Source organism: Malaclemys terrapin, chromosome 6, assembly GCF_027887155.1.
Source record: "Malaclemys terrapin pileata isolate rMalTer1 chromosome 6, rMalTer1.hap1, whole genome shotgun sequence".
NCBI classification, from domain to species: Eukaryota; Metazoa; Chordata; order Testudines; family Emydidae; genus Malaclemys; species Malaclemys terrapin.
This window is the reverse complement of record NC_071510.1, coordinates 90,740,013-90,765,315: the sequence shown is the minus strand read 5'-3', so window position 1 is coordinate 90,765,315 and position 25,303 is coordinate 90,740,013. Positions and strand designations below refer to the sequence as shown.

Sequence of the window (25,303 nt, the reverse complement as noted above, 5' to 3'; positions counted from 1 at the left end):
TTATTTCACCTCAGAGAGATCAGAATTTACAAGGAGTGAAAAAAGGGGAGGGAGGAGGCAGCAAGTGGCAGAATACTGAATATGTGACAGAGTATTCACAACATTGTTTCATGTACTGAAAGACTGACCGGAGGGGGAAAGGAAAAATCTGGGAGAAGAAGACAGGTGCCAAAATGGTACCAATGCATGTAATTTATCCCTTCAGCTGATTAACATAGTGCAGGCTTTAAAGAAACTTCCTGTGGCTCTAGTCTTTGTCTCACATGTGTGAAAACTAAGTTAGCTGAAGCTCAATCAAGGTGAGATTCAGTGGAGGGATGATAATTTGGGAAAAGCTATTGGAAGATCTGGCAACAATTATGCCTACTCCTCTGAATAAGGGTGTGTCCTCTGCTGGTAAAAGAGTTGGCATTTAGGGGATCTGTTGGATTCCCAGCTATGTTAGAGGATTCTTCAGAAAGGCTTTTATAATCCTCTCTGTTTGGCCAGGAGATTGACCATTTCTTTTGAATGCAGACCTTGCTACTGTATCTACGCCTGTGTCACCTCAGGATTCGACTACTTCAATGCAAGGTTCGTATAGATTCCCTAAATCAGCCTGGCAATGTGAGCTGGTGCCGAATGTGGCTGTTTGCTTGTTCATCTGTTCTACTAAGGCTCTTAGACTGCTTAATATGCATGTTGTTATCTCCTACGGACTATGTGGCACCGGTGATCCACGATCTGCATTCAGGTAGAATCTGAGGTGTTGAGGTGCACGTAGTAGGTTTTAGAAAGATAAGGTGGGTGAGGTAATATCTTTGTCTCTCTAATATCCTGGGACCAACATGGCTACAACAATACTACATACACAGTGGGTTTTGACCTTCCTACTGGGGATTCTTTCCATCTCTCCCTGCATGAAATACTGCCAGAACGGTGGTCACCAGAGGTGCTGGAGCACCATCACTTGAAAAGAGAGGGAACTGCTATCAGGATAATCTCTTTAATGGGCTCTCCACTAGAACTGAACTGACTCTTGGTCTGAAATAGCCTGAATGCAATTATCTCCCTGGCATGCTAAAAGGCTAAGCTCCTGGGGTAGGACATGATGAGGATTGCTTGTTTTGGATGAGGTAGAGTATTGTTTGGTTTTGACTGGTTACTTTCTGGTTTGGAGGGGAGCGGAAGCTTAAGGCTTTACCCCAATAGGAATCTATTTTTAACTTAAGTCAAAGATGCTTAGAGCCCAGAAGAATAGGCTTATTTTTCAATGCTTCCTATAAATCAAAGAGTGGCAATCCAGTGAGAATGTTTTTTAAATAATTGCAAATCTTATGTGGTCCTCTCTTAATTTTATAGGAAATACAGGAATACTTACCACATGCCTGGCATTCTGCTATAGTATTTCTCAAGAAAGTTGTTTCCTTGATCTTTAGGGTATAGAAAATATGTATTAGTTGGGTGATGCTAATTTGTGCCTGGCTGCCCATAGCACCATTATATCTTGTCTAGATGTTAATAAAATCATTGAACATTCACAAAGTGCCTTACAATGACAGGGTCTGATTTTGCAAATGCTTACTCCCAAGCATGGTGCTTATTAGCATGAGTAGTCCTAGCATCTTCAAAGGAGAATTACTCTATATAGATTGTACATTGACTTCCATAGGGATACTCATGGTGGTGAGATTTATGGCCACGATTCAGTCCATCCCTATTCAGCAAAGCACTTAGTAGGAGCTTAACTTTAGGCATGTGTTTAGATCCCATTGACTTAAATGGGACTTCAGCATGTGCTTGAGCACTTTGCTGAATAGAGGCTTACTTAAGCATATGCCTAAATGCTTTGCTGAACTGGGGCCTAAGTGCCGTAGAAAGTGTTTGCAGAAATAAGTCCATAGTTAGTAAAGGATGTTTAGCAAATCAGTAAAACACTAGCGACTTCACACCAGTGAGGCCAATAGTGCAATTAATTTAGTTTCCTTTACATGTGCAAGACTACCTTTATCTAGCTAGCCAATGGGCTAGAATAGTAGTTGCAGCTCTTCTCCACTCTGAATGCAGGGGTTTCTGGGGACTGGATCTATATAAGTGAGCCATCTCCTGCCCCACCTCCAGTGGCCCCTCCACAATATGCTGAAGGTGTAGGTCCCCTACAAGGTCATTTCACTCCCACTGTGCAGACAGAAAGCTTAGTACAGGAGCATCACACTTAGGTAAAATCTGCCCTAATGCTGCACAAAGCAGTGCTCTAATCTGGATCTGAGGGATTCGTACTGACAGCCTCATACAGTACCTGCTGCCTGAGAAGGTCTTTCACATCTCCTAGTATTTGGTTCATTTGCATCATTTGACCCATGAATTGCCTATTAAAAACATCTGTAGGGACACAAAAATGAGAAAAGGCATGTACAACGTTAGTAGCTTTTTGTTCATTTGCCAAGATCAGCACTGAAATCTGAAGTGAAATTGTCTTAAAGGATGAGCTAGAGCAGATAATTCATAATATCTTAGCATCAGTAGGGAGGGAATTCAAGGGGAAATACAATGGCTTTAATTTTTAGGAAAGCATCTGTGTGAACTCACTATTCTTCAAAGATACTGGATTCAAAGCACTGAAGATTGAATTCCTTTTTAGCCACACAACAGGAAGAACAAAGGCAGAGGAAATGCAAACTTCTCCACATTGGTGCAACACAGTGCGAGAACCATCTTTAAGAGTTAGAGGACAGTTTTAGCTCCATGCCCATTCAGTGTCTGGATTCTTTGCTGATACTATCAACAAGTACACCAGTTACAATCAACTGTGTTGCTGGCTCCACTAGGAACCAGACTGAGATGATTAATCTCAGGCAAGGTGACCATATTTTCAAAATAAAAAGGAGACACTTCTGTGGTGGTGTTCTTTAGGGTCACAAAATAGCCATACAAAAGAAATGTGTGCTGATGCCACTACTGCCCATTTCTGACTCAGCAGCAACACGTTCATATTTTTCAGAGTGGAGGACTTTTTCCATTTACTGAATGTTCTGAATCAGTTTATCATGATGCACTGGACATGTCAATAATATTCACTGAGAGTCAAAGAACAGATGTGATAGTATCTACACTCATTTGACTTTTCTTTCCACCCTGAACACTGTTCATCACACTGAAAGCTAGTTCCCTGGGACTTTTTGTTCCTGGCAAACATAGATCAAATTCTGCTCAGCAGAGCAGTACAAATTGAATAGCTATATTGTTATTATTATCAAAACTTGTATATATATTATAGTCTAAATTAAAATTGAAGACATTTGAGGTGTCCTGAAATAAGTTTGTGGGACGCCAGGATACCATACGAAAAGCCAGGCATCTCGTGGCAAAACCAAGACACGTGGTTACTTTAATTTCAGGGCACCCTAAAGCCATCAAATGGTATCAACACCTAGTCACTACCCATCTGGCCTGGATTTGAACTGATGAGAGGTGAAACACTTAGTATCTCCAAATTAGGGCTTTCTGACCCATCTCGCTGTGTGTCTGTATATAACTCTCACTCGAGTTTACTCAATCAAGCGCCAATTCATTTACTCCTTTGTTAATTTAAATCTAGATATCTGTGTCAGATTCACAAGATATGTATTGATATTTTTGCATTCTAAGCAGGTAGAGTATTTTGAAACTGTTAAATATATAGTGGCTATATGTGAGTTCACATCTACTTTATTTGCTGTAGTATTGGATGCTTATATGGAAATTGGTCTTATTAATGTTTACTAAATTGTTTTATATTTCAAAGCATTTCTGGTCTGATCCCAGGCATGCTCAGGGGACTCGACCAATTTGACAGATACTGGCTTTTCTTCATTTCAGATTGTTCGCCTCAAAATAATAAAGAAGCTGAGGTAACCTGGAAATGCTGCATCTGTTCAGTCCCAACTTTTATTTTTTGGGGAGACTTAATATCTTGGCCATTTCAAAAATACCTAAGTCTGGAACTTGGCTTGCAAGCTGTCAGGCCAGATGTAGTAACTTTTTTCTTTACAAAGAATTGCTTTAGCCATTATTGATGGAGAGCTACAAAAAATGTAAAATTCTTAAGGTTTCAGAAGTTGCTTTGTTGCCAGCCTCTAAATCAAAAACAGATCAGGTTTGAACACTTTTTTTTATAGACTTTTAAACCTTAAGGTGGACTAATGACTTTTAGTGCTGTGAATTATACAGGATGGTTTTGAAATGCCTGGATATCTAAATTTGCATGCACCAAAAATGCTTCCCATAACATTTTTTCTTCTACATTTAAAGCCAAATCCTGCCCCTACTCTGCAGTTGCAGTAGGTCCTAAATGTAGGAGAATTATCAAAGCTCCACTTTACAAACCAGGCTTCAGAAGAGCTGTTTACACAGTTGTTTAGCAACCACATGGCACAAGTAGTGTTCTAGGAGGGAGTTGGGGCAAGCCAAAGGTGTGGCCAATAGGTATGAAACTAAATGGAAACTAAATAGCCCAGTTCTGTGTCAGCCAACAACCCTTAAGTAAACTAAACCAGCCGGGCTGTTGTTAAATGCCTCACCCTGGTTTTGCCTACTGTAAAATCTAGGTTTTGCTTTATGTCTTTCTGTCCACAATGACAGGGCCCAAAACTTACACATCCAGCCCCTATCTAGGATCACTATATTCCCATCTCCCATCAACATTGCTCAAGTCTCCCAGCCACCTAAGGTGGGCCTCGAAAGGATGGCGCTGCCATAGCTGGTGTCTGAGTAAGGAGTCCTAGGGCAGGCTATCAAGACCACTGACAGTTCTTTATCTCCCAGACTCTCCACCACTCCCATGTACAGCCAACTAAAATGAGTCTACCCATGGATGGCTAAGCATTTCCATTCCTGTTTATTCTGGCTAAATGTAGTGCATTCACTTGATACATTATTGTTGTAAAAGATACATAGTGAAACATACAGGATGTGCAATCCAGCTGAGTTAATATTGCTGTTGGAACATTTGCATCTCTTCTTTTCATGATTTTAATTATGAAGACATATTAACATAGTCTCTTTTGCATTTAATATTATAGTAATTTCATTTGAAAGTCAGTATGTGATTGAAATTGGAGGCCAGCACAAAAAGCTCAGCTAGGTCGCATAAAAGGCCACATCTAACTACTAAATAAGAAAGTGTTTCACCCATAAGTTATTGATTAGTGAACACAAATTACAGAGCTATTTCCAAAAGGGAATAATGCAAGGTCTCAGTCTGGAAATCTTGATCACTGAGTTTTGTGTCTTTACAAATGGCAGTGCTGAATTAATTTTCTGATGTATCTGTAAGTGCATGCCAATGTACGGGAAAGAAGAAGGAACCTTTAGAACTAAACCCCTCAAGACTTGTACATCTAAACAAAAATATAAAGTATCATGGAAATGGAAATCTGCAACAGGGGACATCTGAAGCTAAATGCAAAGCATATCCAGTCATCATTATTAAGGGTACGATTCTGTCATGGATTCCATGACTTTTGGGGACCTCCAGGACTTCTGCAGTGGCAGGGCCAGAGCAGCGGTTAGGCCTAGGGCTGCTGGAGCAGTGGTTGGCAGTCAGTACCATCCTCTGCTTCAAGCATAACCATCTCACCAGCTGGGTGAGAGCTGAAGCTAAAGAGCAGTTGAATTGGCCTGCACCCCTTCAAACAAGAAAAGCCCTTTTCCAGCACCACTGACTTTCCCATAACTTTATCAATGACATGTTGCTTTGTTACATGTATCTGTGACTGTGTTCCTCTCCATCCTGGGACATTTTAAAAAAATGTGCATCATGGCCATGATTCTATCTGGTTGCCCTCATTAATTTGAATGGTTTCTTCAGGTTTATAAAATACACTGAAATTAGTTCCTCAGGATATCTTATGGAGGCAGGGTATTTTAACTTATTTACCTGTGTTCTGAGCAGCAGGCTCAATCTTCTGAAGGAAGCAATCTTGCAGACTTGCTACTTGGGAAAGTGACCCTTTCACTACCAGCTTCAGCTCATCCAAAGTGTCCTGGAGCAATCAGAGAAATTCACAGCATTCATCTCGGCACAATGAAGAACCAAGCATACAATCTTAAGAGGCTTTCCCCATTTCAACTGATGTGTGGATAGCTCTAAACCATGTTGGGTGGGCAGGGCTTAATAGCCACGCTACGGTATCTCCTAACTACTTTGGCCATTCCATAAAGTCCTTTTGACAGAAGACACTGCAATGAGCTGGGCAAAACCCCACATTTTGGTTTTGCAGATTTTCACAGAGGTTTTTTTTTTTTTTTTTTTTTTTTCTATTTTGAATCACATGATTTCACACAACAAATTTCAACAATAGATATTGCTATAACAACAATACCAAAAAATTATCCTGTGATTTCAAGGCATTTTTTGCTTGAAAACAAAATCATGTTCACTCAAAAAAATATGGGTATCTTACTATTTTGTGTGTCATAGAAATGGGCTCCTTTTCAAGTCTGTAATAAAATGAGGAGAAAACACACTGTTTTTGACTAGTTTTCTATTTTATGAATATTTTGCATACAACTAGTTGCAATGATGGAAGATGGTTTTTGTGCTGTGTTCCTGAAAGATACCGCTTTCTTAGGACAGTTGATGTGGAAATCACAGTAAAAAATGTCAGCCCCCCTGCTTGGAATAGCCCAGGCAGAGGTAGATAGCAAAGTTATAATCACATAGCTGGGATTTTGACTCCAGACCATTGCCAGTGTAGTTTTCCTCCTATTCTTTCCATTTCTGAATCAGTCATTACAGAGACTGAAGAGTCAAACTGCATATTTCTTGTACGCATGCACATTGAGCATACATGCAGCCTATGTATTGTTCCTACAGATTTTCAGTAGGAACCTACTTAGAGCTTTCATTTTTGCAATAGGTAACAATTTACAAATAATCTGACCTTCAAGTAATACCTAGACTAAAACATCTTGGTTATGGTAGATTGTAAACTGGGTGAAATCCCGGTCCCTTTGCAATTAATGGCAAAATTTTCACTGACTTCAGTGCAGCCTGGATTTCACTCTATATCTAGAGAAGCCACCCAATTTTCCATTCATTTTACAGATTACTGTAAGACCTTCTCACTGCTAATGCACCTTCTTTCTAATTGCTCCACCTGCTCTTAAGTTTTCATACTTACCTGTGCCTTTTTCGGTAGGGTGCGAATTTCCACAGATTCTGAGCTGTGGTATAGACCTGAAAATGCTTTAGGTAGACCTTGAATGGCATCCACCTGCATGCAGTCCAGATATAACTCTGCTGTGATGGATCCCCGCTGCAGACCACTCAACCTCAAAAGGACTGCATGACGCTTCCCATCAGCCAGCTGGGTGTTGCTGAACATCACAGAGTTTAACTTCCCATCATTCTTCACGTAACGCAGGATGACTAGTAGAAAATACACAACATGACTATAGGATGGCAACACAAAACGTGATGCATGTCCTGATAATCTGAGTGGCTGGTGATTCGAAGATCACTGTGGATACTTCTCACCTCTCTGGTTTATTTAATCACTTCTGCTTTGACAAATGTATCCCATATGCAAATATAAGCAGGGAATATAAATTTGACATAGAATTGCAGATGGAAGAAAACTCATAGGTGCAGTATTGTTGCCTACAGATCATTCTCCAGTGCTTTGTTCAGGCTCATTTTAAATTACTCAAATGATGTCATCATAAGAGGGCATAATGTAATAAAACACACATTAACAGTGGTACAGCATTTAATTGGCAATCTGCAATTAATAGTATGGCAGAATTATACTCGACATCCTAAAAGTTACTCTGCAGCAGAAATGCATAGCTAGAGTATAAGTTTCAGTAATGAGTATAACATCTCTGCAAAGGATGCTAACAATTGTGCAGTCAAATACACTGTTAATTATTACTTGATTTCATTTCTTTATCTGTCTTTCACCATGATGAACAGAAAATGAATACAAAAAGTAACACAGAAGAGAACGCAAACCTCGTACTAAAATCTCTCTTCTTTTAATGCTTCCTGATAAAGAAGAGTTGTCAAACATCTGGTTTACCTGATGTACTCGCCTGGCCCCCAGGACAGACTGCATTTCACACACAGACACTCTTGTTATTAACTAAATTACTATATTGGAAAAAACTTTTAAAAATGAGTTTCAGAGTAACAGCCGTGTTAGTCTGTATCCGCAAAAAGAAGAACAGGAGTACTTGTGGCACCTTAGAGACTAACAAATTTATTAGAGCATAAGCTTTCGTGGACTACAGCCCACTATGCCCAAGGAAACTGAATCTACAAGCGAGAATGAAACACCTCCTCGATGCCTCCCAGCACTTAGCCCCATGGTTACCTGCTAAACCTTCCTCTGTCCACAATCTCTTATGGGGGGGGGGGGCAACCTAGCTGAGCATATGTGGAGCTCCATAATAGCAACAGGGAGAACACATCTATGGCGCATACAGCTACTTTCCAAGATCCTGTTGATTTAGCTTAAGTAACGTTATTGGCATCTGGCCCTTTTTTGTGATATCACTCGCTCTGGCTAAGAAATCCAGATACCTGCAAACTTAGACTCCTAGGCGTCTCAAGGGGATGGTAACTGTCCAAATTTTGTTTAAAATCAAGGCTAATTACATATATAAACAATAGTAATGTACTTCTGTCCTCTTTTGGAATCTTATAAAAGTGTTTGGAAGATTTTTTTTTTTTAAATAATTGCAGCTTCTTTTTAATAGGGTAAAACAGCTGCTGGAACATCTTTCCTAGCTAGTGTCCAGACTTTGCAACATTTTACTGCTCTGGGAATGAGAAATCTGTAAGTTACCCAATGAGCCTGTGTGAGTGAGGAAGAAGGTCTGTAGGTAGGATGCAGGGGAAACTACAAAAATGCTCCCTGAATGTAAAGCCACTTGGCACATATTACATATGATATATTTATGATTACAACCCTCTAGAATTGAAGAAACAAGAGACTGGTGTTTAGTCTCTTTGGATACTTGTAGGCAGTTATCATGACCCCTCTAGTTGTAATTTATTCTAAGGTTTGGGATTTCCACTATTCTTTTTATACTATTAATGACTCTTTGTGTTTCTTATGTGTTTTGAACTTCCTTAGAATTTTCTTTGGACACTACATTGATATCATTTGCTTTGGTCATTTCTTTCCATTTCTTAAATATAAAGAACCAGCTTTTGCTCTGTTTTACCAGTATAAATCCACAGTAATTCCAATGAATCTGATGAAGTCACTTCTGATTTATACCAGTGTGTGGCCTCTTCTATCTTTAGTTTATATATCCTTTCTGGAAATCTCAGCAGTTGCTGTCAATGACTCAATTACTTTCACCATTTTCTATGTACAAAAACAGCCAGACATGAGATTTCCTTAGAATCACTTGGGGTCATCAGTAACTTGACAAAAAGCGACTCTGCTTGCTGGCAAATGCTGAGTTTCACTTGCCAACTCTATGTTGCAGGCATTTACTTATGTGACTGCTACGTGCATGGGGATATATTAAAGCAGGATCCTTGGAACTGGGCCCTGCAGTCAGAATGACTGAACACAGCGGTGAGTCAGTCAGAGAGAAACCAGAGGACAGTGGTGGAGCACACAACTGATTGCTGGCCACCTGCCAGGATAGCTTTAGCACAGCTGAACTGTCTGGCTTGAGAGGAAGATCCAAGGACTCATTATTGGGCCAAAGCCAAAGGCCGGTTGAGGGGGCTGGAACAGTCTGTTGAAGAAGATAAGGGCAAAGTTTTGATGGACTACACTCAAATCACCTGTGATCCTGCAAGTACCCTCCCACCGCCAGAATGCTTGACACGGATGACCTGCAGATAATGAAGTGTTCAGTTACTTGCACTGTCTAAAAAACATTCTCTGTCATTCTGGCTCCTGAAAGCCAATACAATGGTCTGAGCTTAGAAAATGTTCAGTGAAACTACAGCTGCAGCATAGTAATAGACTGTGGCTCACAGAGCTGTTAAACTATATCAGTTGTATTTATTTAGATTTTAAAAGAAACATTGATGTAAAAGAGGTAATTCTGTTATGTGAGAACAGTTTTTCTCCAAGTGCCCTTATTAGACAGTGAGCATGAGAAGTCTGCAGGACTATTTTAGCTTTTTGTCTATGAAAAATGCACCAGTTTAACTAGATCAATTTTTTTAAAAAAATGACCTACTTAAACAGGTGCAAATCCCTAATCTAGATACACTTAAAATGGTTCACCTCTTGCTTCTATTAAATTATCTTGCATCAGTAAGACTGATTACATTAATTTGATATAAGCAAGATTTAAACCAGTTACTGTACATTGACATTAGAAGTCTACAGCAGTTTAACTAGATTGAATTAGTTAAACCAGTGCACCTTTCTGGTATAGACAAGATCTTAGAGTAGACTTAGCAAATACGGTGGTAGGAGGGAACCCATGTCCAATTATTCTGCTGTAAACCTCACACAGACATTAATGTACTTACAATAGAATCAACAAAAACAAAACCATAATGTGTGCAAAACATCTGGACCCAGTTTTCAAACATGGTACAGTCACAGATAACTAACTTCTGCTTCGGGTTGCTTAGATCAACACTTAGTGCATCAGTGGAAATATTATGCCCCTATATTATGAAGTACAAATGTTTAGATTTTACATCTTGTTTAGGAGTCCATTTGCCATCTGGGCCCACAATGTGCACAACAATAAAGTCTTGAAATAATACTATATTTACCCTCAAAATCATCCCCAGATTCCGTGTAATCATCTAACTAAGATGAGCTGTAGTGAAAAGCCCCACTCGGATGAGCATTCTAACCTACTGCCCACAGCTATTGTACTGCACACTGGATATTTTCAAAGCACTTAACAAATGTTAACTAATTATACAGGTGCATGTCCTAGGCAAACCACACTAAAATAATAGGGGGGAATAGATCGCAATGGACAGCTCTACTGAGGAAGTGCTGTCTCTTTAACTAATCTTAAATCTGAATTTATCATATAATGGTGCTAGAGCCTTGTAGACTGAAGTTCTCTACATATTCAAGAGTCTAAAAGGAAATGAGTAGTGGCAGTGCAAGCTTCTTCACACTGCCCATCAATATACCTCAATCCCGACACAGAGGGATCATCTGTAAAGAGGAGAAGGTAACTCACTCTTCGTGTTCACTGCGTGCAATAGAAACATATTAAGAACTGCCAGGGAACAATTTAAACATTGTCTATAAAGCTCAAAAAGTCTGTTCCTTAATTCATACCAAGAAAGATCTGAAGGCATGCAAAAGTTCTTGCAAATTAGACACAAGCGTGACTTATTTTTTTTCAACAAAAAGTGTGTGTGGGTGTGTGTGAGAGAGAGAGAGAGAGGGCCAGTGCAACCTGTTAGGCAACCTCGGCGGTCGCCTAGAACACTAGCATTTGGGGGGCGGCATTTTCTTTGGCAGCGACTGCCGTGGCCGGATCTTCGGCCACCCCAGTCGTCGTTGTCATTTAGGCGGAGGGAGCTGGGGCAGGGGGAGCGCGGGGAGGGCTGCCTGCAGCAAGTAAGTGGGGGGGCGGCAGGCAGAGGAACTCCCCGCCCCAGCTCCCCTCTGCTCCGCCTCCTCCCCTGAGCATGCTGCCCCGCTCTGCTTCTCTCCCTCCCAGGCTTGCGGCACCAAACAGCTGATTGGCGCCACAAGCCTGGGAGGCGGGAGAAGTGGAGCAGCGACGGCATGCTTGGGGAGGAGATGGAGCAGAGGTGAGCTGGGGTGGGGAGTTGCTGCACAGCTTGCCGGGTGGGGCACCTCAGGGTGGAGGGGGGGGAGGTGCCACGAGGGGGGGGGTGCCTGAGGGCGGCTGGGAGCTGCCGCAGGGCTCGGGGAGGGGGCAGAGCAGAGGTGAGCTGGGGTGGGGAGCTGCCGCAGGGGAGGGTTGGGGTGAGGTGGGGTGGGGAGCTGCCGCAGGGCGGGGGGCAGAAGCTGCCGCAGGGCTCGGGGAGGGCGCAAGGTGGAAGTTTCACCTAGGGCGCGAAACATCCTTGCACCGGCCCTGTTCTTACTCATTGACTTCAGGAGCAGTTTCCTGGAGCTATAGGACAAGACCTTTGGTTTTAAGGGTTTTCTCTGTATGCGCCTCTGTATTTTCTAATTAAAAAAATAAAAGTTGTTTTTTTAAGTGAGTGGGAGAATTTTCCTACATCTAACTTAAAATTTCTCAACAAATATATTTCTAACTTTGCTCAAGTCCGTACGGTGCCTCTTAATTAACTGGTTCCAATAAACAGAGAACAAACATTCTCCATCACCTGAAAGATTCTATAAGCGCTAGGAACATTTGGTTTGCACAGTCAAATCTAAACTTCAGGTCCATAGCGCAAGTACCCTTCTTTCATATGCATGAGGCAGCAAGTGCGTGTGTCTGTCACATTCCTTAAGTAATAAGAAGCAGTGATTGTCCCAAGGGGAAAAAGGAAGGAAAACAACTTTACATGTTTCTTTAGGAGCCATTCAGCGCTTGCTTGTAGCAAGCTGGCTAGTAGACTGCAGAGACCCCAGTTGACTTTCTCAGCATGCTTCTCCTAGTAGGCATCAGGGTAGTATCAGTGCTGTGCAAGGAAGCATAAAAAGGGAGGCGAGAATGTTGCCAACACTTATATCTTCCTGAGCAGTAGAATGAGCAGGTGATGAGTAGTGAAATAAACAACAAAAGAGTAGCTGCAAATAACGTTTGTAAAGACTATTGCAGACATGTCAATAATTGTAGATCCATAAAATAAGGAAGTTGGGGTCAAATAACTTACCTTTATTCAATCGCCCTACCACTGTAAATTCAAAATACTTGCTATTGTCATCTGAAGAATATAAGCCAAATATGGTGGCTGTACTCTTTGTCTGCAATTTGAATGTTGAGAGCACATATACTTCATTCAATGTAGGATCAGCAAGCGCTTGCTGTAGAAAGTTTACCAGTCTCTGGTTGGGAGATGAAAGAAGATCAAAAACTGTAAAATAAAAGTATTTGGGAAGTTAGTAGGTAAACTATATATCAAATCATAGTACAATAATAACCCAAGAGAACTTCATCTAATATCCCTCAATGATTTCTCTTTGGGGGATAGAAACTATTCTTTGTTGTCATGGGGATATTTGAGCAATTAATCCAAATTCTCTCTGAACTGCAGCTAGAATATATAAAGCAATTTTTCACTCATGTCATCAGACTCTTTACGGCCTTTGTTATCACTTATTTCATTTTAGCAACAGTTGTTAGCAAGCATTATCTATTATTGCTCAAATACTAGCATCCTTTACTCTATTTTTCAATTCAAATTATTAAAATCTTTTAATGCAGATTTCTAAAATTCATCTTTTTAACAGAAATCTCTTAACCCACTACTGTTTTTATAAATTCAGACACTGTCATTCATGCTTCAATCAAGTCCAAGATCTAAAGTCAAAATTTGCATGTAAAAATTTTTCAGTGTACTGTACTGTACAAATATTTTGGTTTCAGTTAATCTAGTCTATATAGGCAGATATCTAATATGATATAAATGATTACTTTCTTTGACTTTCCAGAAGGCTAAAAGAAGACATTTTATGTAAATAAGACCCAGATTCTCTTCATAGTACTGATACCAAATCAAGGCACATCTGAAGGCATAGATTAAGAAACTGAAAGGAGTGACATAATTAAATCTACTTGAATTCTTTTTAACTTTTAAAGAATGCATATAGACCTTTTTCTGATAGTCTCACATAGTTAGAAGCATAGAATATCTCTCACTTTCTTTTTTAACACCTATATCAAATCACGCTTTTCTCAATATTTCCAAATCTTTGAATACATTTTTCTAAGACAGAATTGGAACGAAGGCACACTTTTCTGTTGATGAAATATTGTTATTTTACTATGCTTGTTAATTATTACTGCTTTTTGAGTAATAAATATAGATGGGAGGGTAAAAGTTAATTAAATGCCTCCAAACCAAATCACCAATGCTACTAGAAATCTTGCAAATCTCGGATATAAACCAAATATTATTAAAATTGCATATTTCCTATCTCCTTCCTATAAGAACTAATTACAAGGGAACCACTTCAGCAGACTTGTGGTAGTTCTGTTTATTTAGTCACAGTGCTGTACATAAGGTATGCCCTTTTAATAGCTCCATTATGTTAGGGCCATATTACCCCACCCTCACTAACAAGACAAAAACTGGTGGAACTCAATGGGGGTGGAAGATTGGATACACAGAAGAAAGGTAACAGCAGCTCTGTGGTATGCTCTGCCTCAGTTTCCCAAAGTTATAATATAAAGTTTGGGCTGAAAAGGTCAGGGACAGGTAGGCCTGCTCTGCCTGGCCTCATTCCCTATAACTCTGTCCCTCAGCTACAACAATTTTGACTCAGTCCGCATTATTTTTCAAAGTGACCACTCTGTATAATGAATTTGACCCATTCCACTGAATGCACCTTTCCCTACACCCAGGGCAGCAGTTGTCTCCAGGGCAGCCAACAGAAGGGACTACATGGGAACACAGCTTCCTCCAGGATCACATGAAAACACCTCAGCTGTAAGGAGGCACTGGGATTCCATGGTGCTCCCAAGTTCTATGCAAGTTTCAGGATACCAGATGGGTTAGAGTGCAGAATTGCTCCCCATTGCATTTGGATGTAAATGGAATTCGCCCACAGAATGATGAAAGAAGGAGGTTCTCCCCTTATAGGCGGCCTTCATTTCTTATAAACTATTGAAAGTTGCACCAATATTCTACTATTTAATGGCCTGATTCTTATGCACCTCAATCTCCCACTGACTTTACTAGGTGTTTGTGGTACACTACAAAAGAAGGACCAGGCTCTAAATGTACCCAAGATTTATTGTCGAATACCAGAGAAATGAATGTCTGAGAGCCACCTAGCCAAATGCCATTGCTAGCATTAATTTATATCCAAAAATGATATACACAGGGCAACCAAAAAGGATTGAGCCCTCATTTCTACTGAGATCAATGATATGGTGAAGGAGGGATTGACACCTCTTCACATTTGGCCCATAGGAAGAAGCCACATAGCCCCAATCAAAGACAGAAGGACAACTCACTACTTCATACAGCAAACTCTTGCAGTTAATAACCACCCAAAATATGCAGCTAAATCTTCTAAGTTATAACATTGGCATAGAATAGAAATCTTCTAGGTCTGTTAAATGCTAAAACAGTTATTGAAAAGGGCATATATTAGTCAAATCCATCCCTGGTGTGAGGCACTCACTTGCTAGCAACAGTTGCTGGCTAGGACAAGTGTTTACCCTCCTACAGGTATGTCTACACACTTGTTCTCTGGATAGTGCCAGCTTTGGGGCCCCAGCAAGCCCATGATCTGTTTGGAAGGAACAAGAAGAAATGTAAAAGAGAATCACACTTTCATTTTAGAAAGAAAAGTAATCTTCTAGCCCCTTTCCTTGGAACGGCAGACTTGAAAACAAACTTATATAAGCAAATTGCTAGAACTGAAAGGAACAAGCAGTAGATCTCAATTCATGCAGCCAAACATGCCCCCAAACACATACTCTTTTGTTCTTTCATTCTTTTTTCTAATGAGTCAGTGAAGTTTTCAGCATATCCCAAGAATCATCTTACTAACTCTTTCCAAATTCCTTAGGATGGACCTGTATAGTGCAGTGTGATAATGTTGGAGGGGGATTAATAACATTTGAAGAGAATGACAAAATATTGTTTTGGAGGCCTCCGTAAAAATGTTAAGACTAACTGTGCATCTGGGAATTCTCAAAGAGAGGATGTGAAGTTCTTAGTGGAGAAAGGAGCTTGGGAGAATGAAGGCAATGAGGGAAGCTATTGAGGGGATCAGGGAGGAGACCAGCAGAAAAGGGCTCCTGTCCAAGGCAGTAGACCAACAAAGTGTGTCAGACAATGTGGACTTGTAAGCAATAGATGCATCACCATGATGATTTGAAGGAAAAGCTTTTATCAGTTTTATCGGTGTTACTTTTCAGTTTCATTGTGCTCTTGTTTTTGTATTATGAGAAAGTAAATCAGGAATTTCTATTTTCTCTTTATAAAACCCATAAATGTGTACACCTCAAGTTTATCTCTTATTGTCCCCTGTTTAAACTAAACAGTCCTATTTCTTTTCTGTCCATTTTCATATGTAAGTCTCTCCAGGCCTCTAATAATTTTTGTCACCCATCTTTAAACCCCTTCTATTTCTGTGAGATGCAGTAATCAGAATCAAACATATTATCCCAGATGAAGGCATACCAATGTTTTACATAATGGCATTATAATTTTCAGTACTATTTTATAATTCATATTTCATGCATTCTAATATTTTTGACTACCATTTCCCACTGAAAATAAGTTTTCATTGGGCTGTCTATGGTGACTTTCAGGTCTTTTTCCTGTGTGGTTACAGTTAATTTAGAATCTAGCAATGTGTACAAGAAGTGCAGGTTATTTCTTTCACTACGCATTACCCTGCACATGTCAATTCTGGATTTAATCTGCCATCATGCTTTGTTAGAGCCTTTTTGAAGTTGTTTTTTCTAGTCAGGACTAACCTAAATAAATAAATAAATAAATTTCTGTCCGCTGAAAATGTTCCTACATCACTGTTCACCCCCTTCCCAGATAATTAAGAAAACATATTAAACAACATCGCCCCTAGGATGAAACTCCAGCCCTATTGAAATCAATGGTAAAACTCCCACTGTCTTCAGTGAGGCCAGATTTCACCCCTAATATGGAACCTTGGAGCATTCCATTGTTAACTTTTTGCTATGTCGACAGTTAACAATTTATTCCTACTCCTGGTTTTCTGCCTCTATTGTATCAGAGGGGTAGCTGTGTTAGTCTGAATCTGTAAAAAGCAACAGAGGGTCCTGTGGCACCTTTAAGACTAACAGAAGTATTGGGAGCATAAGTTTTCGTGGGTAAGACCCTCACTTCTTCAGATGCAAGACCTTGCAAGAGGTTCTTACCCACAAAAGCTTATGCTCCCAATATTTCTTTTAGTCTTAAAGGTGCCACAGGACCCTCTGTTGCTTGTCTCTATTGTCAGCTTCTAACCATGACCATATTTTGCCTCTTACTTTTGTAGATGCACTCAAAGAAGTCTAGTAGATTTGAGAGGTATGATTTTCCTTTTGCAGAAGCCTTGTTGGTTTGTCCCTGTCATATTGTTTATCCAGATGTTTTCTAATTCTGTTTTTAATAATCTTGTTTTTCTGGGAGAGCACTGTCAAGGACAGTACAGTTTCATTATTATTGTCATTAGCGGAAAGACACGTACTAATATTTTTTGTAAGTCAAAATCTTCTTGTAAAGTAAATCTAAAAATGTTTTAAATCCCCGATATGCCCTCCAGCCTTGAATGTTGTCTAGCATATTATCAAGATGATGGAGAGGGCTGAAAAGGCACAACGGACCAAATGCCTCCTTAATGTAAACTGGTGCAATTCCCAGAGTTTAACTGCTCACACTCAAGCTAAATTTGATCCAGTAAAAATGCTAATGTTATTGAACATGTAGTATGTTTGCAGCCTAAACATTTACTGAAATAAAATAGAGCACTAACTTCCTGTTCAGCATACTTTTATTATATAAAGCCATGTTTCTTAAATGGTGTGTTCCAACCAACTGGTGGGTTGCAAAGATTCTAGATAGGTTGTGGGCCAAGTTTTGAAGGGAGGCCCTGGTTTGTGGGAGGGAAGAAGAGGCCATCTATGATGAAAGGGTGGCCAGGCCAAACCTGAGTAGCGTTGCAACCTGGCTCGTTGGGCTGCAACCCCCAGAGCAAGGAGCTGAGTCCAGCTCCGTAGAACAGGAGCAGATGCTGTGGGCTAGATGCTGTAAGTGCAGGGTGGGCTAGCTCTCCAATCCCATCACCCCAAGGCCTAAGCCAGGATTAGGGTTGCAGTGGCAGTGCGAAGGGTGCTGCTGCAGGTAGTGAGCAACCCCTCAGCAGGGTGAAAAGGAGGAGGTGGCAGAGGAGAATGACTCTGGCCTATGACTTTGGGCTCTTCCACCCATGAATTTGGATCCTGGGTATGCAAGAAAAGACAAAAGGCAGTTGGTGGGTCACTGTAGCAGGGTGGTTACCCCGCTCCTGCCCTGCAGGGCTTAAAACAGCCCTGGAGGAAGGTTGTGGCTGGGAGCTGCTAAAATGGGCTGATTGGGAAGCAGCTGCAGCTGGACCACACCCCAATCAGGCCTCAGCTGGCCCTATATAAAAAGGCTGTGAGCCAGCGGTCAATCAGTCTCTCTCTGCCTTCAGAGGGAGAAGGGACTGGCTGCAGTGAGCTAGAGACAGAGTACCTGAGTGGAGCAGGGCTGGGGACAGGCTGGGGAGCTCCAGCCTGGAAAGCCCTAGGCTGCAGCCTAGTAGGAGGCCAAGGGGTACTGGGGGTTGCAGAGGGTGGCCAAGGCAGCAGGTCCAAACCCAACCTTGCCTGTGATGAGTGGCCTATACTGTAGTCTGCCCCAGGGAGCGGGGACTAGTTGGTGACTGGCAGTGGCCTTATTCTGAGGTGAGGTAGGGATAGTGGGTGGGAGTTCCCCAGGGAGGGGAGACCCTAGTACTGAGGGGTGTACTGTCAGGGGGCAGCACCCCAGATAAAAGGGCACCAGGGACCGGGAGGGACACAGGGGCCGGAGGACAAGCGGACCACCGGCCTGCAGCGGGTGCTCCAACCCTGAAATGAGCTAATTTCCGGAAGTAACCAGCAGGAGGCGCTGCAGGGGTGAGTCTGCTCGTCTACAGTCACTTTAGTAAAACATCAGGGTACCAGTGATAGAAAGTAATAACATCAGAAGTTATTTATTAACATGTGTGTTATACTCCACTGTTAAAGGAACATTCATACCAGGATTTCAAAGTGCTTTCCAGACATTAATTAATCTGCAAAGCACCTTTCTGAGTTAGGTAAGTGTTGTGCTCATTGTAGAGATGGGTAAACTAAGGCCATGCCTACATTACAAACTTTGGTCAACACAAATTACATCCGCGTACAGCTGCTGAAATTTGTATCTCTCTCATATGCATACATGCTTGCGTTGCTGCTGCACATACTCACCAGGAGTGCTTGTGTTGATGCAAAGTGAAGTGCAGGTATACCAGTGCGCCATGTGCTGGCATGATGCCTTTTGGGAAACTTTTGCAATGTGTTGTGGGATAGAAATGCTTGCCCAGGGATCTCTGGAAGCTAGGGGTCAAGTTCCCAGCATGCAACTTTCTCCATTCCATATCACAGAATTTTCAAGACTTATAAAAAAAAAAAAAAACCCTCTCCCTCCCACACATGGCATTTTTGGTGTCTGCCATTTCTGACAGAAGCATGGAGCCTACAAAGCTCTGCACTGTTCTCATGAATGCTGCAAATACAGGATGCATGATTCTCCCATATTTGCAGACTCGCAGGAAGTACTGCAACAACAGGGGACATGAGGATTTCTTCAAGGATAGTTTGCTAAGGAACATAGTGAAAAACCATTCAAGGCTGTCGGTGGTGTTCACGGAGCAGCTGCAGATGATTAAGCACCACTTCTGGGCCCAAGAAAAGAGCACCTACTGATGAGATTGCATCATAATGCAAGTTAGGAACAACAAGGAACTTCCAGGTGTGAGAGAGTCCACATTCCTGGATCTGTGTGCCAAGCTCACCCAGTCCTCCAGTGCAGGTGCACCAGAAAGAGAACTATGGAGGACAGTGACTCTCAGCAATGTGCAGGGCATAGTGGATGGATTTGCAGCACATTAGGGTGACAGACAACGTGCATATCCCTATTTTGACACTAGCCCCCCTTGCCATAGTACATCAACAGAAAGGAGTACTTTTCTGTGGTTATGCAAGTATTGATGGATCACTGGGGATACTTCATTGATATCAGCATGGGCTGGTGACGGATTTCACTCACATCTTTAAGAACACAGGACATTCTTTCCCAACCAGCAAATCACCACTGGTGATATTGAAATGTCAGCAGTGATTCTAAGTATCAGGGGGTAGCCGTGTTAGTCTGTATCTACAAAAACAACAAGAAGTCTGGTGGCACCTTAAAGACTAACACATTTATTTGGGCATAAGCTTTCGTGAGTAAAAACCTCACTTCTTCGGATGCACCAGCCCCCCCTTTGCTCCCTTGGCTCATGCTGTGCACTGGCCACCCTAACAGCACCAAGAAAAGAGACCACTATGGGCTCGGCAGGTGCAGAATAACAGTTGAATGTGCTTTTGGTAGACTGAAGGGGTGCTGATGGCGTTTACTCGCTAGATTGGATCACAGTAAGAAAAATATCCCAATGGTTATAGCTGTCCGTTGTGTCCTGCATAATAACTGTGAAGCAAAGGGGAAAAATACTGTTGCCAGGGTGAAGGGGGAGCAAGCTCTGACTTTGAACAGCCAAACACGAGGGCCATTATAAGACCCAACATGGAGCTATGTGGTTGAAGGAGGCTTTGAAAGAGCACTTTAGTGGTCAGCCAGAGTAGTGTTCTCTGCTGGAGGGTTCTCTGGGCCTGGAGCTTTGGGTGCTGCTAAAAATTGTGTAGTGCTCACTGCACATTTATAAATAGACTGAATCTTTTCCTGAATCTATGAATTATGTGGTGGCTGTACACTTATTAGTACTGTTTGCTTTAAGTACCAGTGTGCATTCTGCAATATTTGTTGTGAACTAAAAAAGATAATTTGGGTCTCCACAAATATAACTTTGAGTAGGAAAAGCAGTGCAAAAAAACACAGGCAATGTAATACAAATGTTTCGTATGAATTAATGGAGTGGAACTTTAAAATTGGAAAGGGAGTGAACTTTTCTGTCCATTTCCGTACACAAATGTAGTCTATTGTGGCTTCACATACAACAACTATTGTTCTCAGAGGTCTGTGTATGTGAAGTGGTGGTTTTCCTTGCTGTCCAGTGGCATGGAGGGGTAGAGGTAAGAATGCAGCCCATGATGCCATGTGGCATATTGGGGTGTGTAGGGAGCAGCAACCATGGATTTCGCCAAAGACTGCACAAGGTGGAGAGTCTGGGATTTCTGGAACTGTAGGTCAACCAGGATCTGCAGCATTTGGATTTGCTGCTTGAGAACACCCATTATGTTCTCGTGCATTTCCCTTTCCTTGTCCTGCTGGGATTCCTGCGCCTTTCTTCTGTACTCCTTCCTTCTCCATCCTGTCAGTCATATTGGCTCTCCAAGCCCTTTGTTCATGGTCCAATGAAGCACTGACTTGCAGATCTCACTGAACATATCCTCCCTAGTCCTCTTCTTTTTCCTCATCAAGATCAGGTGTTCTGCAGGTGTGTAGGGGCACTATATTCCCATAAATACTTTTAATAAGAAATGATTATTGACAATTCAGCTTTAGAGAGCCTCAGCCATGGCTGTTCTGTTGCATGAAGCTATAAAATTTCAGTCCCCATTCCATGGACCCAATATAAGGCAATGATACTGAATATTAGCCCTAATCTTCACAAGTGGTGGTGGGTTTAGATGATCTCTCATTCCTGAGGATCACAAGGACACAGAGGACACAGATGCTACTGGAGTCTCAAAGTTGGCCAGGCTTATATGCTGTTACCCTGTTTGCTGAGATGATGCCAGATGAACTCATTGCAGAGTGGTGGAAAAGTGTCCTCCTACAGAGTAAAAAATAAGGCAGCCATCCCTAGACACCTTCTGGAAAGCATTGGAGAGTATCTCCATGAAAGTCTCTCAGGAGGACAAAATGGACATATCTGCGTACATAAACTGCTCCACATGCTGCCCCTGCTTAACTCTACATGGGAATATGAGGCAGATGCCAACTCTCTCTGTTGTGCCTCTACTGCTTCTCACACAAGTAAAACAATGAAAAATCAATACCTTTGTCTTTTATTAACTTATGGATGTCCCAGGTGCCATCTTTAAATTTAAACTCTATAAGGAAAAAATGCATGCGCACACACTTACCCAAATTCCCTTCCCCTCCATCAAGCTCACCCAGCTCGCCTGGCAGAACTGACTAGACTCTGGTGGAGTCTCAGACAGGTCCTGGCTTGCTGCATGGCTGGACACCCCTTCAATGTCTCCACCCACACCCTTCCTCTATACTGTTCACGGCAGGGACCTCTGTCTTGTGCTCCTCACAGTGGTCGGCAGGGTGCTGGTGAGGTCTCCACCAAGTATGGCATGCTGTTCATTGTAAAAGTGGCATGTCTGGAGCAGCACCAGATCTATTGTTGGCTTCCCTGACCTTGTGTTATCCCTGGCAAAGTTCCTTTACTTTCACACAGCACTACTGCTGATCCCTGTGTACCCCTTTGCCTGCATCCCTAGTGCAATCTGCTTGTAGATATCCATGTTTCTAGGGCGGGTCCATAGCTGTGCTTGCACAGCCTCTTCTTCGCACAGGCCCAGGAGATCCAATACCTGGCAGGAGTGCGTTTAGTGCATGGAGCTGGCATAGTTAACTAAGTGGTTGCACACAACAAGGGTGAGCTGCTCGGTGTGCTTGCCAAGGTAAGTAATCAGGAAAAGGCAATTGGAAAACACGAGGAGTTTTAAAAAGGAGGGTGTCTTCCAGTCTCTGATCTCTCGGGGCAGAGGACTTTAAAATTGTGATCCCAGTAGTCACTGTCGCAGAGAATGGGGAATTGTGGGACAGCTGCTGGAGGACTGTTAGGGTCAACACAGGCCATCCAACGTTTACACTTGCATTGTGTCAACCTCAGTAGCGACTGTTCAGGGAGGTGGGTTTACTGCATTGCTGGAACAGGGCACTTACATTGGCCAGAGACACATGTAAGCATGGACACGTGAACAAACAGATGGACACAAGGTGACTTATATAGACCTAATTTTATAGTGCAGACCAGTCCTAAGAAACAAAGAAGGTAAGTGACTTCCCCAAGTTCACACAAGGAGTTGGGAACAAAATCCAACTAGGAGTTCTAACTCCTAGTCCCCTGCTGCAGTCACCAAACCTCACTCCACTTCTCGCCAACATCTTATAATATACAAAGGCAGCATCTCTCATAGTGCGGTACACACAATATCAACATTTGGTCTATATACAGGGCTTGGGGGAGAACTTGAAATAATTGTTCTTCTGGCTCTGAGGTAAGAGCTCTACCAACTGAACCAGACTAGACCAGTAAGGAAACGTCGTATATATAAAATGAAATCATCACCATGAAACGGTCACATAGTGCAGTCTAAGGAGGAGAGATACCCCCTGCCCAGATTCTTATATTAGCTGTAGAAGAGAATCTGTAGGACATAGAAGAGGCAATGCACACTTATGCTAAATGTATACATGGATATTGAAAGCCTATTTAATACAAAATGCTACTTGAGCCTTTGGAATCTGGCAAATATACTCTGTCTACAAAACAGATTTAAAAAAATAAAATAACACTGAGTAGAAATAAGTCAATACAAGTTAAAGGTTCAGATTTTTAAAGCTGTCCAAAGGAAGATGTGTCTGTATTTTGAAAATCTCAACCATAATTTCCAGATAGTGCCATCTTTTTGCCTCAAAAGCAAACAGAGAGAGTACTCTACTTTTACAACGTTTAAAAACAGCCTCTGTCCAGACTTATGGAAGAATTTCCCCTAAAGCACTCACATCTCTCAGTTATTAAAGTTAGTGTTCAAATCAAAATGTGCAAACAGGTGGATAAATACAAGTAGAGGTTACTGGGAAATTAAACAACACAGCATCCTGACATTACCAGTACATTATTAGTAATACCAAGTCAAATGAGTCTTTCTGAAATCCTCCAAGGAAGAATTTAACTTTCACTAACTTAAGATTTTGTTTCTACGCCTCCCCCTCCCCACCACACCGCCCAGTGGTCAACTCAAGTTGGCACCAACTCTTAACATATTAAAGGCACTTGTGCTTTACTGAGCCTTCAATAAATTAAGATGATGTTTGTGCCTGACACCTTCATTCCTGTTGGGGTACTTTAGAGTAAATCACCATAAAACTAAGCACAAGTAGAAAACTGCGCCTATGCCTAATCCTTAGTTACATTGTCCTCACATAGGTCGTGAGGTTCGGGTGTACTGGGACAGAGGAGAGAAGAACAAAGACCAGAGGAGACTAGAAGATAGGAGATAAAAAGAATAACCCTACAGAATGTCATTAAGAGGTGAGACATGTCACAGATGCCTGTGAAATCACATGCTTTCCTCACATCTGGGTATCTAGATAAACATGATCCTAGACCAATACTGACATAGACGTAGACAACTCATTGCTCATTTAAAGAAAAAGGAAAGTTTCTTTAAAAGTTCGAGACCCTGGTGCTTATCTATTCAGTTAACCAGCTTAATTCCCACTGTTCTGCTGTGCTACCTTGGCCCCTTTCACAGGTTAAATAATGACCTTAAGGAGATTTATTTGCATTCGATGTAGCTATCTTTGCCTCAGGGAAGAGATCCTGGGGTTTCTATCACTGCCGCCGTATGTTTCCAGTCAAGTCACCTGCTGTCTGGCCTGACAATGCACCTCTGCAGAATAAATACTCCTCGACCGGAGGCGAGTCAGGTGGGAAAGCGCCTCACCTATTCCTATCACCGCGCGTCGGGCTGCAGAAGGGAAGCTGCTCCTTACCTTGCGGGGCAGACTGGACGCCAGAGCCCGGGCACAACTGCAGGAGAACTTGCAGGAGCAGGACGGTGACTTGGCGCTTGCTCAGCATGTTCAGTGCAGTGGTGGGAGAGCGCAGCCCAGACCCCTGCCGCGCCTCTGGGGAAGAGGAGAAGGATGCCGGGAGCTGGCCCCTAAGCAGCGAGGGGCATGGAGCGCGGCTCGGGGCTGGCGGCTCTTGCTCGGAGGCTCTGCTCACTCAAGCTCGGCAGCACAGGCAGGGGCTGTTTAACCCGGGGACCTGCTCCTTGTGCGGGGAAGGAGGGCGGAACTTCGGGAGGCTGCAGTCCATTGGCCGCAGGGTCCTTTCCCCTAGACAGGCAGTGGCAGGAGGAGGAGGGCGAGAGGCAGAGGGTGAAGCCGGTGGCTTGTGCGGGACAAGCAGCGTTAGAGACAGACTGACATAAAGAACTGCCCCGAGAAACACAGAGATCGGCTCAGGGAGTAGGGGGGTCTCCCCAGCCCTAAAGGAGAAAAGGACTTGGCGGGAGTTCACTTTCCCCTAATCGCTTGTATTTCGAAAAAGAGAGGCCACAGCTTTGGTGGTTCTATTTTAAAATAAGAAATTAGAATCTGTACACTAGCAAAGACTGAAACCGAGCAACCCACACCTGATACAATTACACAACGTTATGGAGCTTGCCTTGGCCATCCAGGGATGTTTTCCAA

General features: G+C 42.3%; 1 protein-coding gene across 1 annotated transcript in view; it reads right to left on the bottom strand.

Annotated features, from left to right (window-relative positions):
* THBS4 (thrombospondin 4) overlaps positions 1–25,008 on the bottom strand; it is a 60,041-nt gene extending 35,033 nt beyond the window's left edge. The window contains exons 1-6 of the mRNA XM_054033067.1: positions 24,599–25,008; positions 12,773–12,973; positions 7,143–7,390; positions 5,897–6,002; positions 2,279–2,361; positions 1,361–1,412 (exon numbers count right to left, since the gene is read on the bottom strand). Coding sequence (XP_053889042.1) covers positions 1,361–1,412; positions 2,279–2,361; positions 5,897–6,002; positions 7,143–7,390; positions 12,773–12,973; positions 24,599–24,686 — 778 coding nt within the window. The 5' untranslated portion in view covers positions 24,687–25,008. The remainder of the gene's footprint in view (positions 1–1,360; positions 1,413–2,278; positions 2,362–5,896; positions 6,003–7,142; positions 7,391–12,772; positions 12,974–24,598) is intronic.
* Positions 25,009–25,303: the final 295 nt, after the last annotated feature.